The following is a 20,513-nucleotide window of genomic DNA, read 5'->3' as shown; positions in this document are numbered from 1 at the left end:
ATCTCACTTCTATTCTTCCTTCCAAAGTGAATAACTTCATATTTCCTCATATTATACTCCATCTGCCACCATATTGCCCACTCACTGAACCTGTCTTAGCCTCTTCTGCTGTACAACCACGTTTTACTGAGCGGAGTGTGGATGCTCAGCCCAGTAGGCAGTTCAAGTGGATCCTATGTATGTCATAAGATCCTGATTTGCATAGGTTAATGAGACTTCCGCCTGATTTGGGCAGGAGCCTTGGCCACCCAGTGGAAGGCCCTGGGAAAAATGGCGGCGGGGAGGAAGTCCGCCATCTCCATTTTATAATCTGCTTCCGCCTCGTTTCCACTGGGCAGAGGGAGTTCAAATCTCCCCCATGGCATCTCAGGTGCTGGCCACCCTCCATAATCTTGACCAAGCAACCGTTTTTCACACGTAAGCCTAGATGGTGAATGCTGATTAAAATATTCAACCATGGTGGCCATCAGAGACAAGTCCATTTCTGTTAAAAGAAAGAAAATGCTTTCATTTATATAGCGCCTTTCATGACCACCGGACGTCCCAAAGCGCTTTACAGCCAATGAAGTTATTTTTTTGAAGTGTCATCACTGTTGGTAATGTAGGAAACAGCAATTTGTACACAGCAAGCTTTCATAAACAGCAATGTGATAATGACCCAGATAATCAGTTTTTGTTATGTTGATTGAGGGATAAATATTGGCCAGGACACCGGGGATAACTCCCCTGCTCTTCTTTGAAATAGTGCCATGGGATCTTTTACGTCTCATCAGAAAGACGGCACCTCCGACAGTGCAGCACGCCCTCAGCACTGCACTGAGATTGTCATTGTTTTGAGGGCGGCGCACCTGCCACAAACAGTTAATGCCACCCACCCTCGCATATTCGAGGCATCGCATATTCGAGGGCCTGAGCATAAATTATTCCTGACTGTCAGTCGTGACTGCAGTTTCGGTTGCAAGCTAAATCTCACTAACTGGCAAAATATGAAATGGAGATTGGGGGCAGGTTATTTCTTGTCGTTCACTGAATCAGCAGGAAGAGGGTGACAACTGGAGTGGTGAATCCCCTCTGTCAGACACTGCTGTTAATCCAAACTGTCTCAGCTGTAAAAAGATCCAACTCTGCAGTCACTCTGTCTGAGCTGTAATCGGCTATGTGGCACCGTTTTTTTTTGTAGTCATTAGTCATTGAGTTGTTAATTACAGAGGTTAAACTGTCGTTAAATAAAATAGGGCGATCGGGTACTCGCTGGTAATGTCACATCACCAGTGTTTGTCGTTGGAACCTCCCAAGGGATTTGATTCACTGGCCTCAGGCGAACAGCAGCTGCTGTCAAGCAAGATTCAATCGGGCAGCAGAAAGTCGATGAATGTTTGTGCAAACAAGCTTCATGAACAGCGAGTGAAGGCACCAGTTCATATTTTTCCGGTTCAAAATTAAAGTGTTTCTCTCAATTATGGTGATAATGTTCTTAAAACCCTGAGAAAACTCAACCAAATTTCACCAAGGAATAAATTGATGTTATGATTGTTTTAATCTTATCTAGACAAATCATAAGCAGGTTTTACCATACAGTAAAGCTGCTATGTGGAATAATTTATGTCAGTCAAAAGAAAGTTGCATATAGTTATACTTTAAAGAAATTAAGGCGCAAGAAAAACCTGTATATGAGAGCAGTTAAACAGACATTATTAAAATGTTTTGAACCTTTAGATACTGGTGTCTAAGTTATAAACACAAATGTACAATTTTATATTCCAAAGTGTTTCTCTCAAAGATTAAAATAGATATTTCTTTTTATAGCACAGATCTGAATTTAACACTTAAGCTTGTCTATTGTATAAAAGGACTGAAACGGTTAAGAAAAACATCCTAGAATTCTGAATTAGAAACATTCATTCCTGGGATGTGGGTGTCGCTGGCAAGGCTGGCATTTATTGTCCATCCTTAATTACCCGTGAGAAGGTGAGCAGTAGAGATTGTTACGAGTCAGCCATATTGCTGTGGGTCTGGAGTAACATATAGGCAGATTTCCTTCCCTAAAGGACATTAGTGAACAAGATGGTTTTATACGACAATCGGTAGTTTCATGGTCACCATTACTGATGCTAGCTCTTTATTTGAGATTTATTTAATTAACTGCATTTAAATTCCCCAGCTGCCAAGGTGGGATTTGAACCCGCGACTCCGGATCATTAGTCCAGGCCTCTGAATTACTCATCCTGTAACATAATCACTCTGCTACCGTCCCCCTAAATAACATTCTGGAAAAGAGTAACGGGTCTGTCAGCAGTTGAAAGGAGAACAGACAGGTCAGTGTTCGAGGAGAGAGCCTTCGCCAGCTGCTAGCCATTTCCAGCATTTTCTGTTTTATTTTAAACGTGGGAGGGTTATAAATCATCTAAGTGCAGGATTTCTGTCTTCCGATTAATCAATCACGACCATTTCCTGTTTGTGGATTCTGCTGGCCTGGGTCTCTTCTGTTCCCTGTCCCTTCTGTAGTTCTCAAATGCGCTGTAAATATGAACAGCATCTACTCATAGAAAGGGGGGGGGAAGTAAGTTCACCCTTCAAAGATTGCACCAGTATTGCTGCAACAATATAAGAATACAACAAGATTTACAGTTTCGTTTATAGGAACAGGAGGAGGCCATTCAGCCCCTCGAGCCTGCTCCGTCATTCAATGAGATAATTGGTCTCTGACCTATCTCCACATACCTGCCTTTACCCCATATCCCTTAATGCCATTGGTTACCAAAAATCTAGCGATCTCAGATTTAAAATTAACAGTTGATCGAGCATCCATTGCCGTCTGCGGAAGAGAGTTCCACACTTTGACCACCCTTTTTACGTGTAGAAGTGTTTTGTAATTTCACTCCTGTAAGACTTGGCTCTAACTTTTAGACTGTGCTCCCTAGTCCTTGAATCCCCAACCAGCGGAAATTGTTTCTCTCTCTATCAGCTCCCTTTTAATATCTTGAAAACCTCGATCAAATCAATTCCAGGGAAAACAACCTTCGTTTGTGTAATTTCGCTTTGTAATTTAACCCTTGGAGTCCGGGTACCATTCAGGTAAACCAATCCCAATATATCCTTCCTAAAGTCTGGTGCCCAGATCTGAACACAGTACTCCAGGTGTGGTCTAACTAGGGTGTGGTCTAGCTGTAACATAACTTCTACCCCCTTGTATTCTAGTCCTCTAGATAGAAAGCCCACCTTTAACAATATTTATCAACATTTTTGAAATCTACTTTATAATAGCCATTGTGAGAAAGTATGTAACAATTTTATTTCTTTTTGCAAAAAACCTGGGCTCTGTGCTGAGATCCAGCTGGTAGTGATCTACCACAATATGGATGAGAGCAAATTCCCAGAGATTTCCATTATTGTTTCATTCCTTTAGTCTATTTACTGTTGGCAAATTGCCATTGTGCCGATCATTGCGTGTCCATAACAAATTGTGGCCAAGGGCTCTGGTTGCTTGTCATTGGAGTAAATATAAATGGCATTAAGAGCCAGTGTGGTATAAACCATACGAGGTTCAGCTCTTTTCCCTGCACCTCCTCGATTTTTAAGATGATTCTCATTGGAACATATAAGATTCTGAGAGGGCTTGACAGGGTAGATGCTGAGAGGTTGTTTCCCCTGGCTGGAGTGTCGAGAACTAGGGGGTCACAGTCTCAGAATAAGGGGTCGGCCATTTAAGACTGAAATGAGGAGGAATTTCTTCACTCACAGGATGGTGAAGCTTTGGAATTCTCTGCCTCAAATGGCTGTGGATGTTCAGTCGTTGAGTATATTCAAGGATGAGATAGATAGATTTTTGAACTCTAGGGGAATCAAGGAATATGGAGCTTGGGCGGGAAAGTGAAGTTGATATCGAAGATCAGCCATGATCGTCTTGAATGGCGGAGCAGGCATGAGGGGCCAAATGGTCGACTCCTGCTCCTAATTCTTATGTTGTTATGTTTTTAGGAGGGTGAATGCAATACACAGTATGGCACTGGGCTGGGAGGGGCCCAGGTTTGATCCGTGGTCTAAAGTGGGTTCGCTGACCTCAGTCAGAATGGCCGTTGTGGGTGCTACAGCTAGCCTCCGCATCATTGGCCTAAGAATGAGAAAATCGGTCCGACTTCCTGTTCCTGATCCAGAGACACTTCCTGAAACATCCATCCACTTAGTCATTGGCTGGGGACAAGATTGGGCTCCACCTCGAAGCTCATGTTCAAATGGTCTTCCGTCACTGAGTTTAGGCTCAGTAATGGAAACGGGAGAGATACCAGAGAGTGACTGGCATTTGTGGAACTGTGCCTCAGGATGAGTCTCAGGAGGGCGGGGGCGGCGGGGCAGAGAGAGGAAAATAAATATATTGCACCTGCTCTGCTGGATAGTTTATGAAATCTGTTCCTTCTCTTCCCCTCCCTACCCCCTCCCAAAAAATTACCACCAACAGTTGTATAAGGGATCTCTTCTTTTAGTTGTATAAGGCATCCAACAGCACTCAAGAAGCTCGACACCATCCGGGACAAAGCAGCCCGGTTGATTGGCACCCAATGCACCACCTTCAACACTCACTCCCTCCACCACCGGCGCACCGTGGCTGCAGTGTGTACCATCTACAAGATGCACTGCAGCAACTCGCCAAGGCTTCTTCGACAGCTGCCACCTAGAAGGATGAGGGCAGCAGGCGCATGGGAACACCATCACCTCCAAGTCACACACACTACATCCTGACTTGTAAATCTATCGCGGTTCCTTCATCGTCGTTGGGTCAAATTCCTGGAACTCCCACCCTCACAGCACTGTGGGAGTATCTGTGCGGCAATGACAGGCTTGTGAAGGACCTTTGTCTTATGGATGTTAAGCGTGAGGCCCATGCTTTCATATGCCTGTGAATACATTAACCAGCCTGTCATCGCCGCACAGCACTGCCCTCCAATCATCAAGATCCACGGCGCGGCCCTGGACAACGTGGACCATTTCCCATATCTTGGGAGCCTCTTATCAACAAAGGCAGACATTGATGCGGCGATTCAGCATCGCCTCCAGTGCGCCATGCAGCCTTTGGCCGCCTGCGGAAGTGATTGTTTGAAGACCAGGCCCACAAATCTACCACCAAACTCGTGGTCTACAAGGCTGTAGTAATACCCGTCCTCCTGTATGGGTCTGAGGCATGGACGATGTACAAAAGGCACCTCAAGTCGCTGGAAATATATCACCAATGATGTCTCCGCAAGATCCTGCAAATCTCCTGGGAGGACAGGCGCACCAACATCAGTGTCCTCGACCAGGCTAACATCCCCAGTATTGAAGCACTGACCACACTCGATCAGCTTCGCTGGGCAGGCCACATAGTACACATGGCAGATACGAGACTCCCTAAGCAAATGCTTTATGCGGAGATTCTTCCATGGTAAATGAGCCAAAGGAGGACAGCGGAAATGTCATAAGGACACCCTCAAAGCATCCCTGGTAAAGTGCGACATCACCACTGACACCTGGGAGACCCTGGCCGCAGACCGTCCGAGGTGGAGAAAGTCCATCCGGGAGGGCGTTGAGCTCTCGACGCAAGGAGCATGAAGAGGTCAGGCGCAGGCAGCGGAAGGAGCACGCGGCAAACCAGCCCCACCGACCCCTTCCCTCGACGGATGTCTGTCCCACCTGTGACTCTCGTATCGGACTGTTCAGCCACCAGAGAACTCACTTTGGGAGTGGAAGCAAGTCTTCCTCGATTCCGAGGGACTGCCTATGATGATGATGATGATGATGTGGGAGTATCTTCACAGGGACTGCAGCGGTTCAAGAAGGCGGCTCACCACCACCTTCTCAAGGGCAGTTAGGGATGGGCAATAAATGCTGGCCTTGCCAGCGACGCCCACATTCCATAAATGAATTTAAAAAAAACATACTTTTCAGCAGATGTTCAATAAAACTAATGTCCCTAAAGTGTGCCATTGATTAAAGATATTGTAGTGTTAGCAGATTTTAATGATGATAAGGTTCCACTAATAACATGGGAGTTGTATTTAAAGCCAGAAGGCTTGGCATGTTTTAGTTGGCACGAGTTCAGTTACTGAACCTCACATCTCAGTAGAGCTGGAACATCATTTAGACTCCTCTGGAAGTGCCCAATGCTGTTCCATCTTCTGTTTGTCTAAAACTGAACAGCCATCAAATGGAACAGAAATCTGCTTTCAATGGACCTCCGCCAAGAAGAGAGGGGGTTTGCCAAATAATTTTCAGTGTGAATTAACCGGGATTCTCTATGTTGCCAAATTCCAATTGATGTGTAATTTTTGGAGGGAACTGAATCAGCATTGGACGTGACATTCTGAAAGGGTGCGATTTTAAATCATTTAGGGATCAGTATGGCTGAGGCAGTGGGCGGAAGTAATCCGCTGTGTTCATTATTCAGCCCAGAGTTGTTTCTAGAATTAGCCCACCATAAGCAGTCATCCTTATCTCTGTGAAGCTACTCATCTATATTTAACGACAGCATTAGGACTGTATATTTTGCACAATCTGCAGTGCCTGTGAAGTCAGGGGACTTCCTGAAATTTATCAATGAATTTTGTTGTCTTTTATGCTGGTTTTAGGAAACACATTTCAGCATAAAACACAAAATTCATTGATCGATTTACACAGGGTCCCCCAACTTTGTGAAACAGATTTTAAGGTACATATTGTTCAGCTGTGCTTCAAATGGATTGGCAGCAAACAAAATGGTCCATTTACTGGGTTATATCATTCCCTTTCATAAAGCATATGTGGCATTATTTGACTAAACTAACCTGACTAGCAAATGTTGTTTCTGAAATGAAATCACTTCTGGTGCAAAGTGTGCTATTACAGATTGTACGTTCTGAAATATTCAGAAGATGGTATGCTAACTAGGTCATCTGCAGTTTGATCGATGAGGAAGATGAGCCTGCTTAAAGTGAGCTCCGCTATACTGAGATTCTGTTTAAACAGGAATATGTTCACTTATCTGAAAGGAGTGAGATTTATTTAAAAATGAAATGATTGACTATTTGTAATCTGAGCAAAACCTGCCCATTTTTTAAAGCACAGAATTGATTGAAAATAGCATGTTTAGTGATAAAATGTCTAATTTTTGAATGTGGTTCGACTGATTCTGTGGTGGACACTTTTTATTAATTCACGGGATGTGGGCATCGTTGGCAAAGCCGGCATTTATTGCCCATCCCTAATGGCCTTGAGAAGGTGGTGGTGAACGCCTTCTTGAACCATTAACTTTGTAGCAGCAGTTTGGTACAACTGAGTGTCTCGCTGGGTCATTTCAGAGGGCAGTTAAGAGTCAACCACATTGTTGTGGGTCTGGAGTCACATGTAGGCCCAGACCGGGTAAGGGCGGCAGATTTCCTTCTCTGAAGGACAATTAGTGAACCAGATGAGTTTTGATGACAATCCGGTAGTTTCATGGTCCCATTACTGATGCTAGCTTTTTATTCCAGATTTATTTAATTAACTGAATTTCAATTCCCCAGCTGCCCTGGTGGGATTTGAATTCATGTCTCTGGATCATCAGCCAAGGCCTCTGGATTACTCGTCCAGTAATATAACCACAACGCTACCGTTCCCATATTGGAAGCATTCATTCTAGTTAAGCTGCAGGAAACAGATTCATAATCATAATCACATTCCACTTTACAAAGTATACCTTCATTTTCAGGTTCCCAACCTTGTTTAGGTGAGAAGGCTATTTGCCTTGAATGTTATGTGTGAATAGTGAATGGGTATCCATGTTAAGGCATAGTACATTGTATTTGTCTCGCTAACATAAACCGGTTACATCAGTTTAACATCTCATCCAAGGTTTGACACATCTGACAGTGCAGCACTGTCTCACGACAGTGTGGATGCCCTGACCTGCATGAGAACACCAGCGGCAGGTCGTGATCATAAAAGGAGCGGCGAACGGCTGCCTCGGGAGCAGCGTGGAGGCATGCCACTTCAGGGATCAGCGCGAAGAGTGTCGTCATCAAGGTCCAGGTCGGGGATTGGAGCGTGGGCAGATACAGCAGGAGCGGCGAGAGACTGTGGAGGGTCGTGATCGGGGCCCAGGAGAGGCGTGAGTTCAGGGCCAGGGGCAGCACGGGCCAGCCCACACTGCGATGTGTGTGCGCACTAGGTCCGTGCAGCAGAGCAGATGTCCAGTCATCTTGGTTAATCCTTGCCACTGGACCAAGACCTAGCTCTGTCAAGCCCATGTGGTGGCTGGTGTGCAACGGCCACCACATGTAAAAAAAATCCTCGCACAGGCATCTTCCACCCTTCAGGATGTAGTTCAGGACCTAGAATATTAGGTCCTTCATTGAAATACCTGTGAACTCATCCCTTTTTGGCATGGAAGCAAGTCATCCTCGTTTCAAGGGACTGCCTATGATGATGATGATGATGTCTCGCTAATTGGCTGCCGTGTTTCCTACATTGCAACAGTGACTACATTCCAAAAGCACTTCGTTGGCTGTAAAGCACTTGGAGACATCCGGCGATCATGTAAGGCGCTATATAAATCCAAGTCTTTCTGCCTTTCTTTCTAAATAACTATTACCTTCTCCATCTGCATGAACTTGTGATCTGATTCACGTCGGTATGCTGGATTTTTTTTTAAGGGTTTGGGAGAAAATGGGCTCACGTGACACATCGCAAGGCCATTTCACCCGCAGAATTCAAAGACAAACGTGGCCCCGATTTTAACTCCAAGTAGATGCCCCTCTCAGGCTTGAGTTAAAATTACAGTCAGGTCTCAATGGTGTCATGGGGCCGCAACACAGACATGTAACGAAGGACCCTGTTGGCTCCGGGTGGTTGTCCTCGCTGCCTGCTCGGGAGCCGGTTAAAATTGCAGATGTTGCGATCATGGCGGCTTTCGGACGGGTAAGAGCCAGGGTGATTTTAACTGCCCACCCACCAGGTTGCTGCTGGGCGATTAGGGTTAAAATCGCCCCCAAGGAACAGAATTTTAAGAAAAGCATGGGATATAAAGGTCTTTTGATACTTTATAATCTAAAACATTGCCTCATGATGTGCTGCAGATTCTCTGCCCTTTCAAAACTGTTCACTGTTGCTACAAACAGTCGTGCCTTAGAACAGCACAGTGCCATGAGGTGTTCTGCACTGAAGCAGAAAGCACTCATTTAGCACTTTGACGCATTTCAAGAATCGTAGCATACAGAGCATCATTGTTATGTCTCCGTCACACATTCCAAATCTCAGGCCACGATCACAAATTTAGGAAACGCAGAGGTGGGGGGGAGGATGTGGGGGCTGGGGGCAGGGGCGGGGGGGTGTGGGGATGGAAGCTAGCAATAGCATTGCCAAAGCAACCACTGCTGGCTATTCCCTTTTAATTTTAAAACGTTGTTTGATCTGGGGTTGAGTTCCTGCACATATCAAATTGATTAACTTAATTCTTCCTGATATCAGACGGAGTGTAAAATTGGCTGTTGGTTCGCTATTGCCCATTGTGCACTCAGAGCCAATTTAACCCCCCCATCTTCCATGAAAAAGAAAGACTTGCATTTATATAGCGACCACCAGACGTCTCAAAGCGCTTTACAGCCAATGAAGTACTTTTGGAGTGTAGTCACTGTTGTAATGTAGGAAACGCGGCAGCCAATTTGCACACAGCAAGCTCCCACAAACAGCAATGTGATAATGACCAGATAATCTGTTTTTTTTTTTTGTTATGTTGATTGAGGGGTAAATATTGGCCAGGATACCGGGGATAATTCTGCTGCTCTTCTTCGAAATAGTGCCATGTGATCTTTTACGTCCACCTGAGAGAGCAGACGGGGCCTCGGTTTAATATCTCATCCGAAAGATGGCACCTCTCACAGCAGTACTCCCTCAGCACTGCACTGGAGTGTCAGCCTAGATTATGTGCTCAATTCTCTGGAGTGGGGCTTGAACCCACAACCTTCTGACTCCGAGGTGAGAGTGCTACCCACTGAGCCACGACAGACACTGAGCTCACTGTGTCGCTGTCGCCTCGCTGACTGCGTGTCTCCGCTAATCAGTGCATCTTTCCTCTGACTTCCAGCAAGAGTAGCTGTTTGTCCCACCCCTTTCTCAAAAGGTTATCCCACTGATGCTACGTTCACCTATCCATGTCCCTTTGAAACCATGGCGGGTGCTACACTTGCCAAACCTGTTCCCATTTTCTCTCAAGCTTGTGATGTAGTGATCTCATTGAAACAAGTCACTCTGCCTCCTTTGTGTGATATCGCTGTGCTGAAAGGGTTGCAAGGTTTCTCTGATGGTTTGCTGTTCCCCGTGTAGCCAGTCACTTTTGCATGAAGTTGGCCATGTTTTCTTTAAAGAAAAAGGTGTGCGGAGCCCTTTGTGCAGAGTTGTCTTTGAGAGCTACCTGTGTATATGCATGCCTGTTTACTGTGTGATGTCTGTATCACTGTTATTTTTTTATTTTTTTATTTTTTATTTTTTTTAATTAAAAAAAAAAAAAAAATTTTGTTGCCAATCTTTCCAATTCTTTGTCAAATCACAAACGCCAGAGGTCACCTTGCACACATCAAGGATCACTCTGCGCCAATGCTCTTAGCCAAAAGGCCGAGAGCCATTGCACCGTTCCTGGAAGTACTGCAATACCAGGTTCGTGCCATGGAGGTGAATGGGTCAGGCCCCCCACACACCTCCGTGGAGGTGGATGGGTCAAGCCACCCATCACTGTTATGCAACACTGAATGTACCCTTAAACTGTACACACCTTACCTGTACACCAGAGGGTGCTGCTGTTGGAGACTGCAGGTACACTGCACACTGCAGGTAACCCAGTATAAAAAGGGGCTCACAGTTTGGTGTCCTCACTCTAGGAGCTGCAAATAAAGGACTACAGGTCTACACAGTTTTCGTATCATACCCTGCCTCATGGAGTCATTACTAAAGGTGTCTACATACACTACACTACCTAAGATCATGTTACATAAGAACATAAAAAAATAAGAGCAGGAGTAGGCCATACTGCCCCTTGAGCCTGCTCCGCCATTGAATACGATCATGATTGATCCGATCATGGACTCAGCTCCACTTCCCTGCCCGCTCCCCATAACCCCTTATTCCCTTTATCATTTAAGAAACTGTCTATTTCTGTCTTAAATTTATTCAATGTCCCAGCTTCCACAGCTCTCTGAGGCAGTGGATTCCACAGATTTACAACCTTCTGAGAAGAAATTCCTCCTCATCTCAGTTTTAAATGGGTGGCCTCTTATTCTAAGATCATGCCCTCTAGTTCTAGTCTCCCCCATCAGTGGAGACATGCTCTCTGCATCCACCTTGTCAAGCTCCATCATAGCGCAAGCAACATGTTATCAAGAGGGCACTTTAATAAACAAAAGATTCACCTGACTCATGATAAAGATGTAACATAAGAGAGGATATTAAAACAGAATAAAACTGATTAGGCAACCAATCAGAGTGGGCCTTTTTATTACAGAAGGAATCAAGAGCAGTGTGGAATAGTGAGAAGCCAGTGTGTCATTATTTCAAAATATAATCTATACCTTAATGTAATCGTCAGCTTAAATTCTTTCCAGATTAAATGGTGAATAACGCTCTATTCGCTCTCCATCTGTAGTAATTTAATCTGCAATCAGGGATATGGTTGCATAGTGGTTATGTTACTGTACTGATGATCCAGAGACATGAGTTCAAATCCCACCACGGCAGCTGGGGGAATTTAAATTCAATAAAATAAATCTAGAATAACAAGCTAGTATTAGTAATGAGTAACTATCGGATTGTCGTAAAAACCCATCTGGTTCACTGATGTCCTTTAAAGAAGGAAATCTGCTGCCCTTACCCGGTCTGGCCTATATCTGACTCCAGACCCACAGCAATACGGTTGGCTTTTAATTGCCCTCTGAAATGGCCCAGCGAGCCACTCAGTTGTATTCCAGAAGGGGGCTGCTCGAGGGCAATTAGTGACAGCCAATAAATGCTGATCTTGCCAGTGACATCCACATCCTGTGAACGAATCAACGCGCTGGTGATGAAACTGGCCTCCCACGTGAGTTTTTTTTTCTCCTCAGTCTCGACACCAGTAGCGCACAGGTATTAACGGGGCTGAAGGAGGTGAGCTAGTGGTGTGTGGGGTCTTTCGGTGGTCGCTATCCAGCTTTCCATTTGCTGGTTTTGTGCGTGTTGCAGAGCCTGGAGCGGAGCACTGACCACACAGATATTGTTGCTATTTTTCAGGGTGGCGAACATTGTTATTACCATGGAAAGATCAGAGGAAACTCCAACTCATTGGTGGCCATGTCAACATGCCATGGACTGAAGTAAGTACAGTTGCCGAGGAAACCCCTCGTTACACAAAGACCTGATATTCGTGGGGCAATATGGACGCTGGGGTGGGGGGGTGGGGAGCGCGCACGGGGCAGGAACAACCCGGAAATGCAGGATCTCAGTAGCATTTTTTTTTTTTTTACTCCTTTTCCCACCCGGCAGCCGGCCAAATCAAAAGGCAGGCTGGCGGGAGAGCCTGCGGTGGAAGGCCGCGGCGATTGGCAAAGATCCGGGGCTGGTGGGGGGGGCGGCGCTGGATCGGCAGTTGGTGGGAAGAGGTATGGGGAGAGATCGTGGGACAGAAGGCTTGGGATCACAGGTTTAGGGTATGGGGCGGGGGGAGGCGGGCCGCTCGCGGCAGAAGATTTACTTAAGGGGCCGAGGGAGGGGGGAGTGAGGGGTGCGGATGGTGGGGGGAAGCACTCCTGCTCCTGCTGGCTCACAAGCAGTGCTATAAAAAGACACTTGCCTGCTTGATCCGGCTGCTCGCGTCCCCATTTTGCTGACGGGTTTCCCAAGCCCTGGGAAACCCGGCCGGCCAGCATTAAATTTGGAGCTTCGGAGGAACAAGAGAAGAACGTTGTGAGACAAAATGACTATAAAATAAAGAAAGTCAAAAATTATTGTGAGGGAGTGAGACTAAAGGATTATCTTTTCGAGACCATGGGACAGAAAATCCCCTGTTCTGCGCCTTCCGTTAGTACCTCCGGGGGGCGCTATTGGCTTCCGCAAAAACGGTAGTGCCACGCCTCCACCGGTCGAGCTCCAGGTCACTGCATCTCCAGCAATGATGATATCGCCGTGTGCGTGACCCCTTTCCAACCCGCGATGGAAATTGGCCAGCGCCCCGGGAGGCCAGCGGGAGTAATGTTTGCAGGTAGCGAACCAGGCGGTTACCGATCGCGGAGAAAACCTTAAAGGGGAGGTGCGCTATACCGCGCAACTCCATCTTTTATTCCTCTCCTCCCCTTGCCGGTTGGGCCGTTGTCCCCTCCTCCCGGGATGGGGGGGGGGGGGGTTCTGGCCACGATCGGACGGACAGGCACTCTGTCTCAGTGCCGGGCTGTGGCCACGGGTCCCCTTAGCCCTGGTGGCCCTGTAATGGCCTTCAAAGGGCCTGCAGAGTTTGCAGCATCCTTCCCCTTTAACGGACAGGGAAGGGGCGTTGAAACTTGCCAGCGCTAGGCGGAGAGGCAGTGTAGCGTTCCTGAACCCGCCCCAAAAGGAAGTGGAGCGAGTGACATTATGCAACGTCACTCGCTCCACTTCCCGTGAGCGGCGGTAACCGGAATTTCGTGGCCCGGGCGGGAAGTCCAGCCTAATCTCGGTTACCGCACCTAAACGGAGCGTAACCGAATTTCAACCCCTGTCTTTTTATAGCATCACGTCCACAAGGGAATCTTTAGGGACTGTTAGTGTCTAGTTGTTAAGGATTGTGAATATATTTTGACAGACTCTGCAATATTTTGAGCTAATCTCTATTAATTCCTTCTCTCTAGTGGTGTGTTTTATGATGGGAACTACACTTACATTATTGAACTAATGGGCAGCGTGATCGATCAGGTAAGCCCAGGCGTTTATGTCAGCTCTTTGGTAGCCTCCAGTTCTCTAGCAATGTGCTCATGTATTTCAATTGCAGAGCAAGGTGGGAAGTTGAAACCACTGCTATACAAATTGCTTCGTGTGTCTCCTTGAAAGGTGAGATCTAATGTAGTACAGAGTGGTAGATTGGAAAGATCCGCTTACTAAGATAGTTACTTGAGGATATACAGTTCTTTGGGACTGCACTGAGGGGTAAAGGGCACTCTGGTTTTACTCATCTCTCTTTAGTGACAACTAAAGTCCCATTGAAGGTTCAACTTGTGCCATACAAGACGTGTATCCAAATATCCCGCTCACCCATCACCCCTATGCTCGCTGACCTACATTGGCTCCCGGTTAAGCAATGCCTTGATTTCAAAATGATCATCCTTGTTTACAAATCCCTCCACGGCCTCGCCCCTCCCTATCTCTGTAATCTCTTTCAGCCTCACAACCCCATGAGATGTCTGCGTTCCTCAAATTCTGCCCTCTTTTTAGCATCCCTGATTATAACTGCTCAACCATTGGTGGCCGTGCCTTCTGTTGCCTGGGCCCTAAGCTCTGAAACTCCCTCCCTAAACCTCTCCGCCTCCCTAACACACTTTCCTCCTTTAAGATACTCCTTAAAACCCACCTCTCATCGGCCGTAATTTCTTCTTATGTGGCTTGGTGTCAAATTCATTGCTTTGTCTTATAAAACTCCTGTGAAGTGCCTTGGAAAGTTTTTACTACGTTAAAGGCGCTATATAAATACAAGTTGTTGTTGTAGATCTGTTTCATGGTGTAGCCTTTCTTAAGCACTGAACAGAAGTGCTTCCTCTGGTCCCTGACTGAGATTTGTGATCGATAACAGCAGGCGAGGAGGACCCAGGACTACACTGACCTGACACTCAGCAACTTGGAGGAGAATTCATCTTCATGGCAGACATATCTGTGTGCTCATGGCCCTTGTGTTAAAGCCTCCTCCCATTAATCAACCAGACTGGGTCATCGTAGACCTGCCACCAAGGTCAAATCTGAGACAATCCCTCGGCTGTAGGCCACCATAGCTAGCAGAGCCATCAAGCTACGTGGAGCAGCCCAAGTTAGCAACCTTGCATAGGAAGTGAGTAATCATACTTACAGCAGAGGCGATCATTGTGAACACAGTTGCCTATATACAATACAGAAGATCAATACAGAGTTTGTCAACTTTATTTACAACAATGTTTTTACATTAATTCACATTATTATAAACTTTGGGGAAACAACATCCAAACAAAGTTACTGGTGACAAGTAGATGCTAATGCAAAGCTACATAGCACAGAAACAAATATGGCCTTATTTCAAATACTGAAATTCAGTACCGCTGTTTTTGAGGCGGTGTCGCCGCCCGAGTGCTGATTTTACCGCCAGGCGTTGGGTGCAGGCTCTAACTGCCAAATTCAGTTTTTACGCCCAAAGATGAGCGAGCAGCACTAAAAGTGGCGATGCACACTCGCCCTCGGGAGCTCAGAAGGCCGACTCAATTTTGCAACGGGAGGCATGTTGGTTGCAAAAATGGGAAGAAAGAAAAAACAACTAACACTTCTCCAACCCCCACACACTTCCCCACTGTCACAACTGATGAAAACATGCAGAAATAAAGAGAAAAACACTGACGTTGCTCTCTGGGCAATTGCGCCCGAGATCCACTATGTGCTCACCACTTTTATCAGGCTGTAAGAACGCCTGCCAGTAAAGCCGCCGTGGAGACCAAATATCACGAGAGCGGCGCCAAGGGGGCGTTGCACGCTGGATGATATCACCATGCGGGTGACGTTAGAGAGCGCAGCATTACCTCTTGGCGCCTCCACCAACGACCCAACTCAATTTCTCCGGAAGCGTAGACGCCGTTTAGCACGGATGATAGGACTTTGCCGCCCGTTAATCGCTTCCCGTCACCTCCCGCCGGCGTTAGAAACGGAATTTTGACCCCTGAGGTACTCAATTACTCTAGAGAGAGCTTGTCAAACAGTTACTGTCCCATTAGGAATTGATTACAAGTAAGTCTATTAAGCAAAATTGTACTTGGATGTCCAGAATATCAAGATGGCTGGCATGGTACAAGCTGAATTGCATAGGTCCTTCCAATATGCTGAAGGTAGATGTCTTACATTTAGCTACTAGCTGCTGAACGATATTACCTGGAGATGGGCCAAGCACTTTTATCTCTGATTTCACACCTTTGATTGAATTGCAAAGACTAGTCGACCTACTGCTCTATAGTATCTGGTGTGCATCCATACTGCAGTTGGGAGAATGCTGGCATTGCACTCCGCCTTTGTTGTGATTATCATCATAGGCAGTCCCTCGAAATCGAGGAAGACTTGCTTCCACTCTAGACATGAGTTCTCAGGTGACTGAACAGTCCAATGCGAGAACCGCAGTCTCTGTCACAGATGGGACAGACAGTGGCTGAAGGAAAGAGTGGGTGGGGAGTCTGGTTTGCCGCACGCTCTTTCCGCTGCCTGCGCTTGATTTCTGATGCTCTCGCCGATGAGACTCGAGGTGCTCAGCGCCCTCCCGGATGCGCTTCCTCCACTTAGGGCAGTCTTTGGCCAGGGACTCCCAGGTTGTGAGCTGTGCTGCTCGTCACACCACTCAAATTAGAGACTCTCTCCTCCCATTAACCAGCCAGACTGGCTCATTGTAAGCCTGCCACCAAGGGCTGGAATTCTTCCCACTCTGCTTTGGAGAATCCTGCAAGCCAATGCCCTCATGGGTAAGGTGGGCCTGGCTGGACAAGCAACTAGAAGCTTACCAGCGCCCTGTGCTAGCAAGCTCTGCAGTTTGAGATGGATAAAGTCCAACTTTGCACACTTGAGGCTCTTGACAATCTGTGTCTCAGTTCGCTGGGCTTGGGTAAGGATTTTTTTTTTGGCAATTTAGGTATCTGAAGCATGTGGAAACCCATCGTCGTGATTGAATCTCCAGTGATTTGCAAATAAATGTCTTGCATTTAATTATGGAGATTTGGGATATCTCTGGGCTCATTCACTTCACAGGGCTTCAGGGACTCTGTAAAACCTGTCACAATGTACAGTCATAAAACCTCATAGGTCTCCGAGTCTGTCCCTGGGTTGGAGCAGCCAGTTTTAGCACAAATGCTGAGCATTATCTCACCAGTGACCATCTCCTGGATTGTGAATTAAAATTGTGCCAATATAAAAGCAGCAGTGTTCCCAGATTCTTCTTTTCCTTCCATACTTTAATATTCAAATCATCGAATCTATTTATAACTATATTTCAAGCGTTTAATGTATCTGGTAACGCACCTTCCCATTTTATCATAGTAACAGATCGCTAGTTGTCAGTGGACAACCATGGTTCAACTTACTAACTGACACAGGACTCTCCGGGTGTGCTATAAATAAAACGAGGTGTATGATGAGCCACTGAAAACACAGTCACATCACAGAATGCCATAGCTCATAGTTACTGCAGTGTGGGCTTGGCAACAAAACCCAATGAACTAAAACAGTAATTAGGTTACTGGAGTGCAGACAGACGGAGTTACATTTCAGAAGAGTTACAGCTGTGAAGGCCTTTTAGAAAAATAGAAATATTGTTGAATGGTCAGGGAGAAAACTAAGAACAGCTAATCTTATTAGTGATCTCTGAAAGAGGGTTTATATTAATGACTTCAGATATCTGCAAGTATACCGCTGACACTGGTATTGGCTGTAATACCTCAAAGCGCTTAGATGAAAGTTAGTGCCTGGATAAGAAGGAAAGAAGAAAGAAAGACTTGCATTTATATAGCGCCTTTCACGACTTCAGGATGCCCCAAAGCACTTGACAGCCAATGAAGTGCCTTTTGACGTGCAGTCATTGTTGTAATGTGGAAAAAGCGGCAGCCAACTTGCACACAGCAAGCTCCCACAAACGGCAATGTGATAATGACCAGATAATCGGTTTCTTTTTAATGATGCTAATTGAGGGATAAATATTGGCCAGGATATTTTGAAATTTGAATTTTGAAATTAATGCCAGCTGTGCTTTTTTAGCCAACAATAGAGTGGTTGCTTTTTTTTGTAAGTTACCCATTATACCACTTGTGACGGAATGTGGTTGTGGGGGATTATGGGAGTGAGAGCATTACAAGGATGGAGAAAGGGGATGATTTTTCACTTGCTGTGCTCCAATTTTGGGTGCAAACTTGATGGAACAGGCCAGAAAAGCCACAAGAAATGATTTCTGCCAGGCACCCTGCCACATGGTCCTGTCGGACCTGGGATAAGAATTTGGAGCCCCAATCCGAAGCAGGCGGGAGCTTCGCTTGTTATGCAAGAGGGCGTTAGGAACAGCGTTGCTCAATGTCTCGGCTCGTGGGGGTGCTGGAGAAGTGGGGACGGGATTCCTTCTTGCTGTCCTCGGTCAAATGGCCTCAGGAGATGCATTCCAGAGGTGGATTAAAATCCTCAAATATAACCTGGAAAAGCTTTTTTATGCAGCGCGTGGTTGGGATCTGGAATGCACGGCCTGAAAGGGTGGTGGAGGCAGATTTAATCGTGGCTTTCAAAAGGGAATTGGATAAGTACTTGAAGGAAAGGAATGTGCCGGGCTACGGGGAAAGGACAGCTGGGTGTGGGACTAGCTGAAGTGCACTTGCAGAGAGCCGGCACGGGCTCGACGAGCCGAATGGCCGCCTTCTGTGCTGTAACCGTTCTATGATTCTATGTATCTCACATCCATCGTGTTCATCATTAGCTTCAGGTCCTCAATCAGAAGAGGGCACACAAAATAATGGTCCCTTACAGGAGGAGACTGGCAAATTAATAATGGGGTACAAGGAAATGGCAGCAGAGACTTTGAACAAATATTTTGTATTGGTCTTCACAGTAGAATACACTAAAAATAAGGGGCTATAGGGAGGGAGGAACTTAATACAATCATTATCACTAAAGAAGTAGTACTCGGTAAAATAATGGGACTAAAGGTGAACAAGTCCCCTGGAGCTGATGGCTTGCATCCTAGGGTCTTAAAAGAAGTGGCTGCAGAGATAGTGGATGCATTGGTTGTAATCTACCATAATTCCCTGGATTCTGGGGAGGTCCCAACAGATTGGAAAACCACAAATGTAACACCCTTATTTTTTTTTAAAAAGGAGACAGAAAGCAGGATCCAAAGACCAGTTAACAGAAAACAGAGTCGGAATAAATGGGTCATTTTCCGGTTGGCAAACAGTAACTAGTGGGGTGCCACAGGGATCGGTGCTGGGGCCTCAACTATTTACAATCTATATTAATATGACTTGGATGAAGGGACCGAGTGTAATGTAACCAAGTTTGCTGATGATACAAAGATGGGTGGGAAAGCAAATCGTGAAGAGGACACAAAAAATCTGCAAAGGGATATAGACAGGCTAAGTGAGTGGGCAAAAAAATTGGCAGATGGAATATAGGACCCAAGTTTCCACATGATTTGCTCCTGATTTTTAGGAGCAACTGGTGGTGAATGGAGTATCTTAGAAATCGCAATTCTCCACATTTAAGTTTTCTGTAGTTCTAGTCAGTTAGAACAGTTTCACTTTTGAACAGAATTTTTTTTTCAAAAGGGGGCGTGTCCGGCCACTGACGCCTGATTTGAAAGTTTCCACAGTGAAAACGTACTCCAAACTAACTTAGAATGGAGCAAGTGACGATTTTTGTAGGCCTGAAAAAACCTTGTCTACACATTAAAAAATCAGGCGCAGGTTACAAATTAGGCGTCGGGAACGAGGTGGGGGGGGGAGGGGGGGGAAGGGAAGTCATTAAATTCTACAATAAATCCTTAGTTATCTTATACAAATATTATACAAATAATTCCAACCTGAATAAACATTTATAAGCAAAGAAAAGATTAAATAAACCATGTTCCTACCTGTGTGAAAGTGCTTCAGGCAGGGAGAAGGCTGCAGGAAGCCTCAAGTTGAGGCAGCCGTTCCCGATGGCAGTGGGGGGAAGGCAGTAAGGGCCCGACCAACGGCAGCGTGGGGGAGGCAGGGAAGAGGCAGCCGTTCCCGACGGCAGGGGGGGGGGAGGCAGTGAGAAGGCTGCAGGAAGCCTCAGAAGTTGAGGCAGTCATTCCCGACGGCAGTGGGGGGGGGGGGAAGACCCCCCTGCCATCGGTCGGGCCCGTCGGGAAACGGCTGCCTCAACTTCTGAGGCTTCCTGCAGCCTTGTCACTGCTGCAAGAAGCCTCAGTGCTGATCATGGAAGGGCAATGTGGTTTTATTAAAAAATTTTAAAAATTGAACAGCTACAAAGAACTACAAAAATGGCCGAGTGCCAATGTTTCCTTCACACTGCGCGTGCACGAACGCTCCAACGCGCACGCGCAGGGTTGCCGGCACGAAAAAACCTCATTTAAATGTTTCCCGCCCCCTCCTACTTACAAAATCGGCGCGAGTGGTAGGCTCCGCCCCCTGGGCGCCACGCCAAGCTGACATCGCGCTGTAATGCGCTCGAGAATAGCCCGTTTTTTTTTCAGGCGCCGTTTTCGGCGCGAATAAAGGGCGCCCAGCTCGGAGGGGCGCCTGTTTTGCCGCGTGTGGAAACTTGGGGCCATAATGTGGGAAAGTGTGAGGTTATCCACTTTG

At 46.3% G+C, this 20,513-nt stretch overlaps 1 protein-coding gene across 1 annotated transcript in view; it reads left to right on the top strand.

Annotated features, from left to right (window-relative positions):
- The window catches only part of adam11 (ADAM metallopeptidase domain 11), a 192,240-nt gene that overhangs the window by 70,177 nt on the left and 101,550 nt on the right, over positions 1-20,513 (top strand). The window contains exons 6-7 of the mRNA XM_070863906.1: positions 12,241-12,323; positions 13,830-13,893. Coding sequence (XP_070720007.1) covers positions 12,241-12,323; positions 13,830-13,893 — 147 coding nt within the window. The remainder of the gene's footprint in view (positions 1-12,240; positions 12,324-13,829; positions 13,894-20,513) is intronic.

The sequence above is a fragment of the Pristiophorus japonicus genome, chromosome 21 (assembly GCF_044704955.1).
Source record: "Pristiophorus japonicus isolate sPriJap1 chromosome 21, sPriJap1.hap1, whole genome shotgun sequence".
Classification (NCBI taxonomy): domain Eukaryota; kingdom Metazoa; phylum Chordata; class Chondrichthyes; family Pristiophoridae; genus Pristiophorus; species Pristiophorus japonicus.
This window is presented reverse-complemented; position numbering and strand designations above follow the sequence as displayed.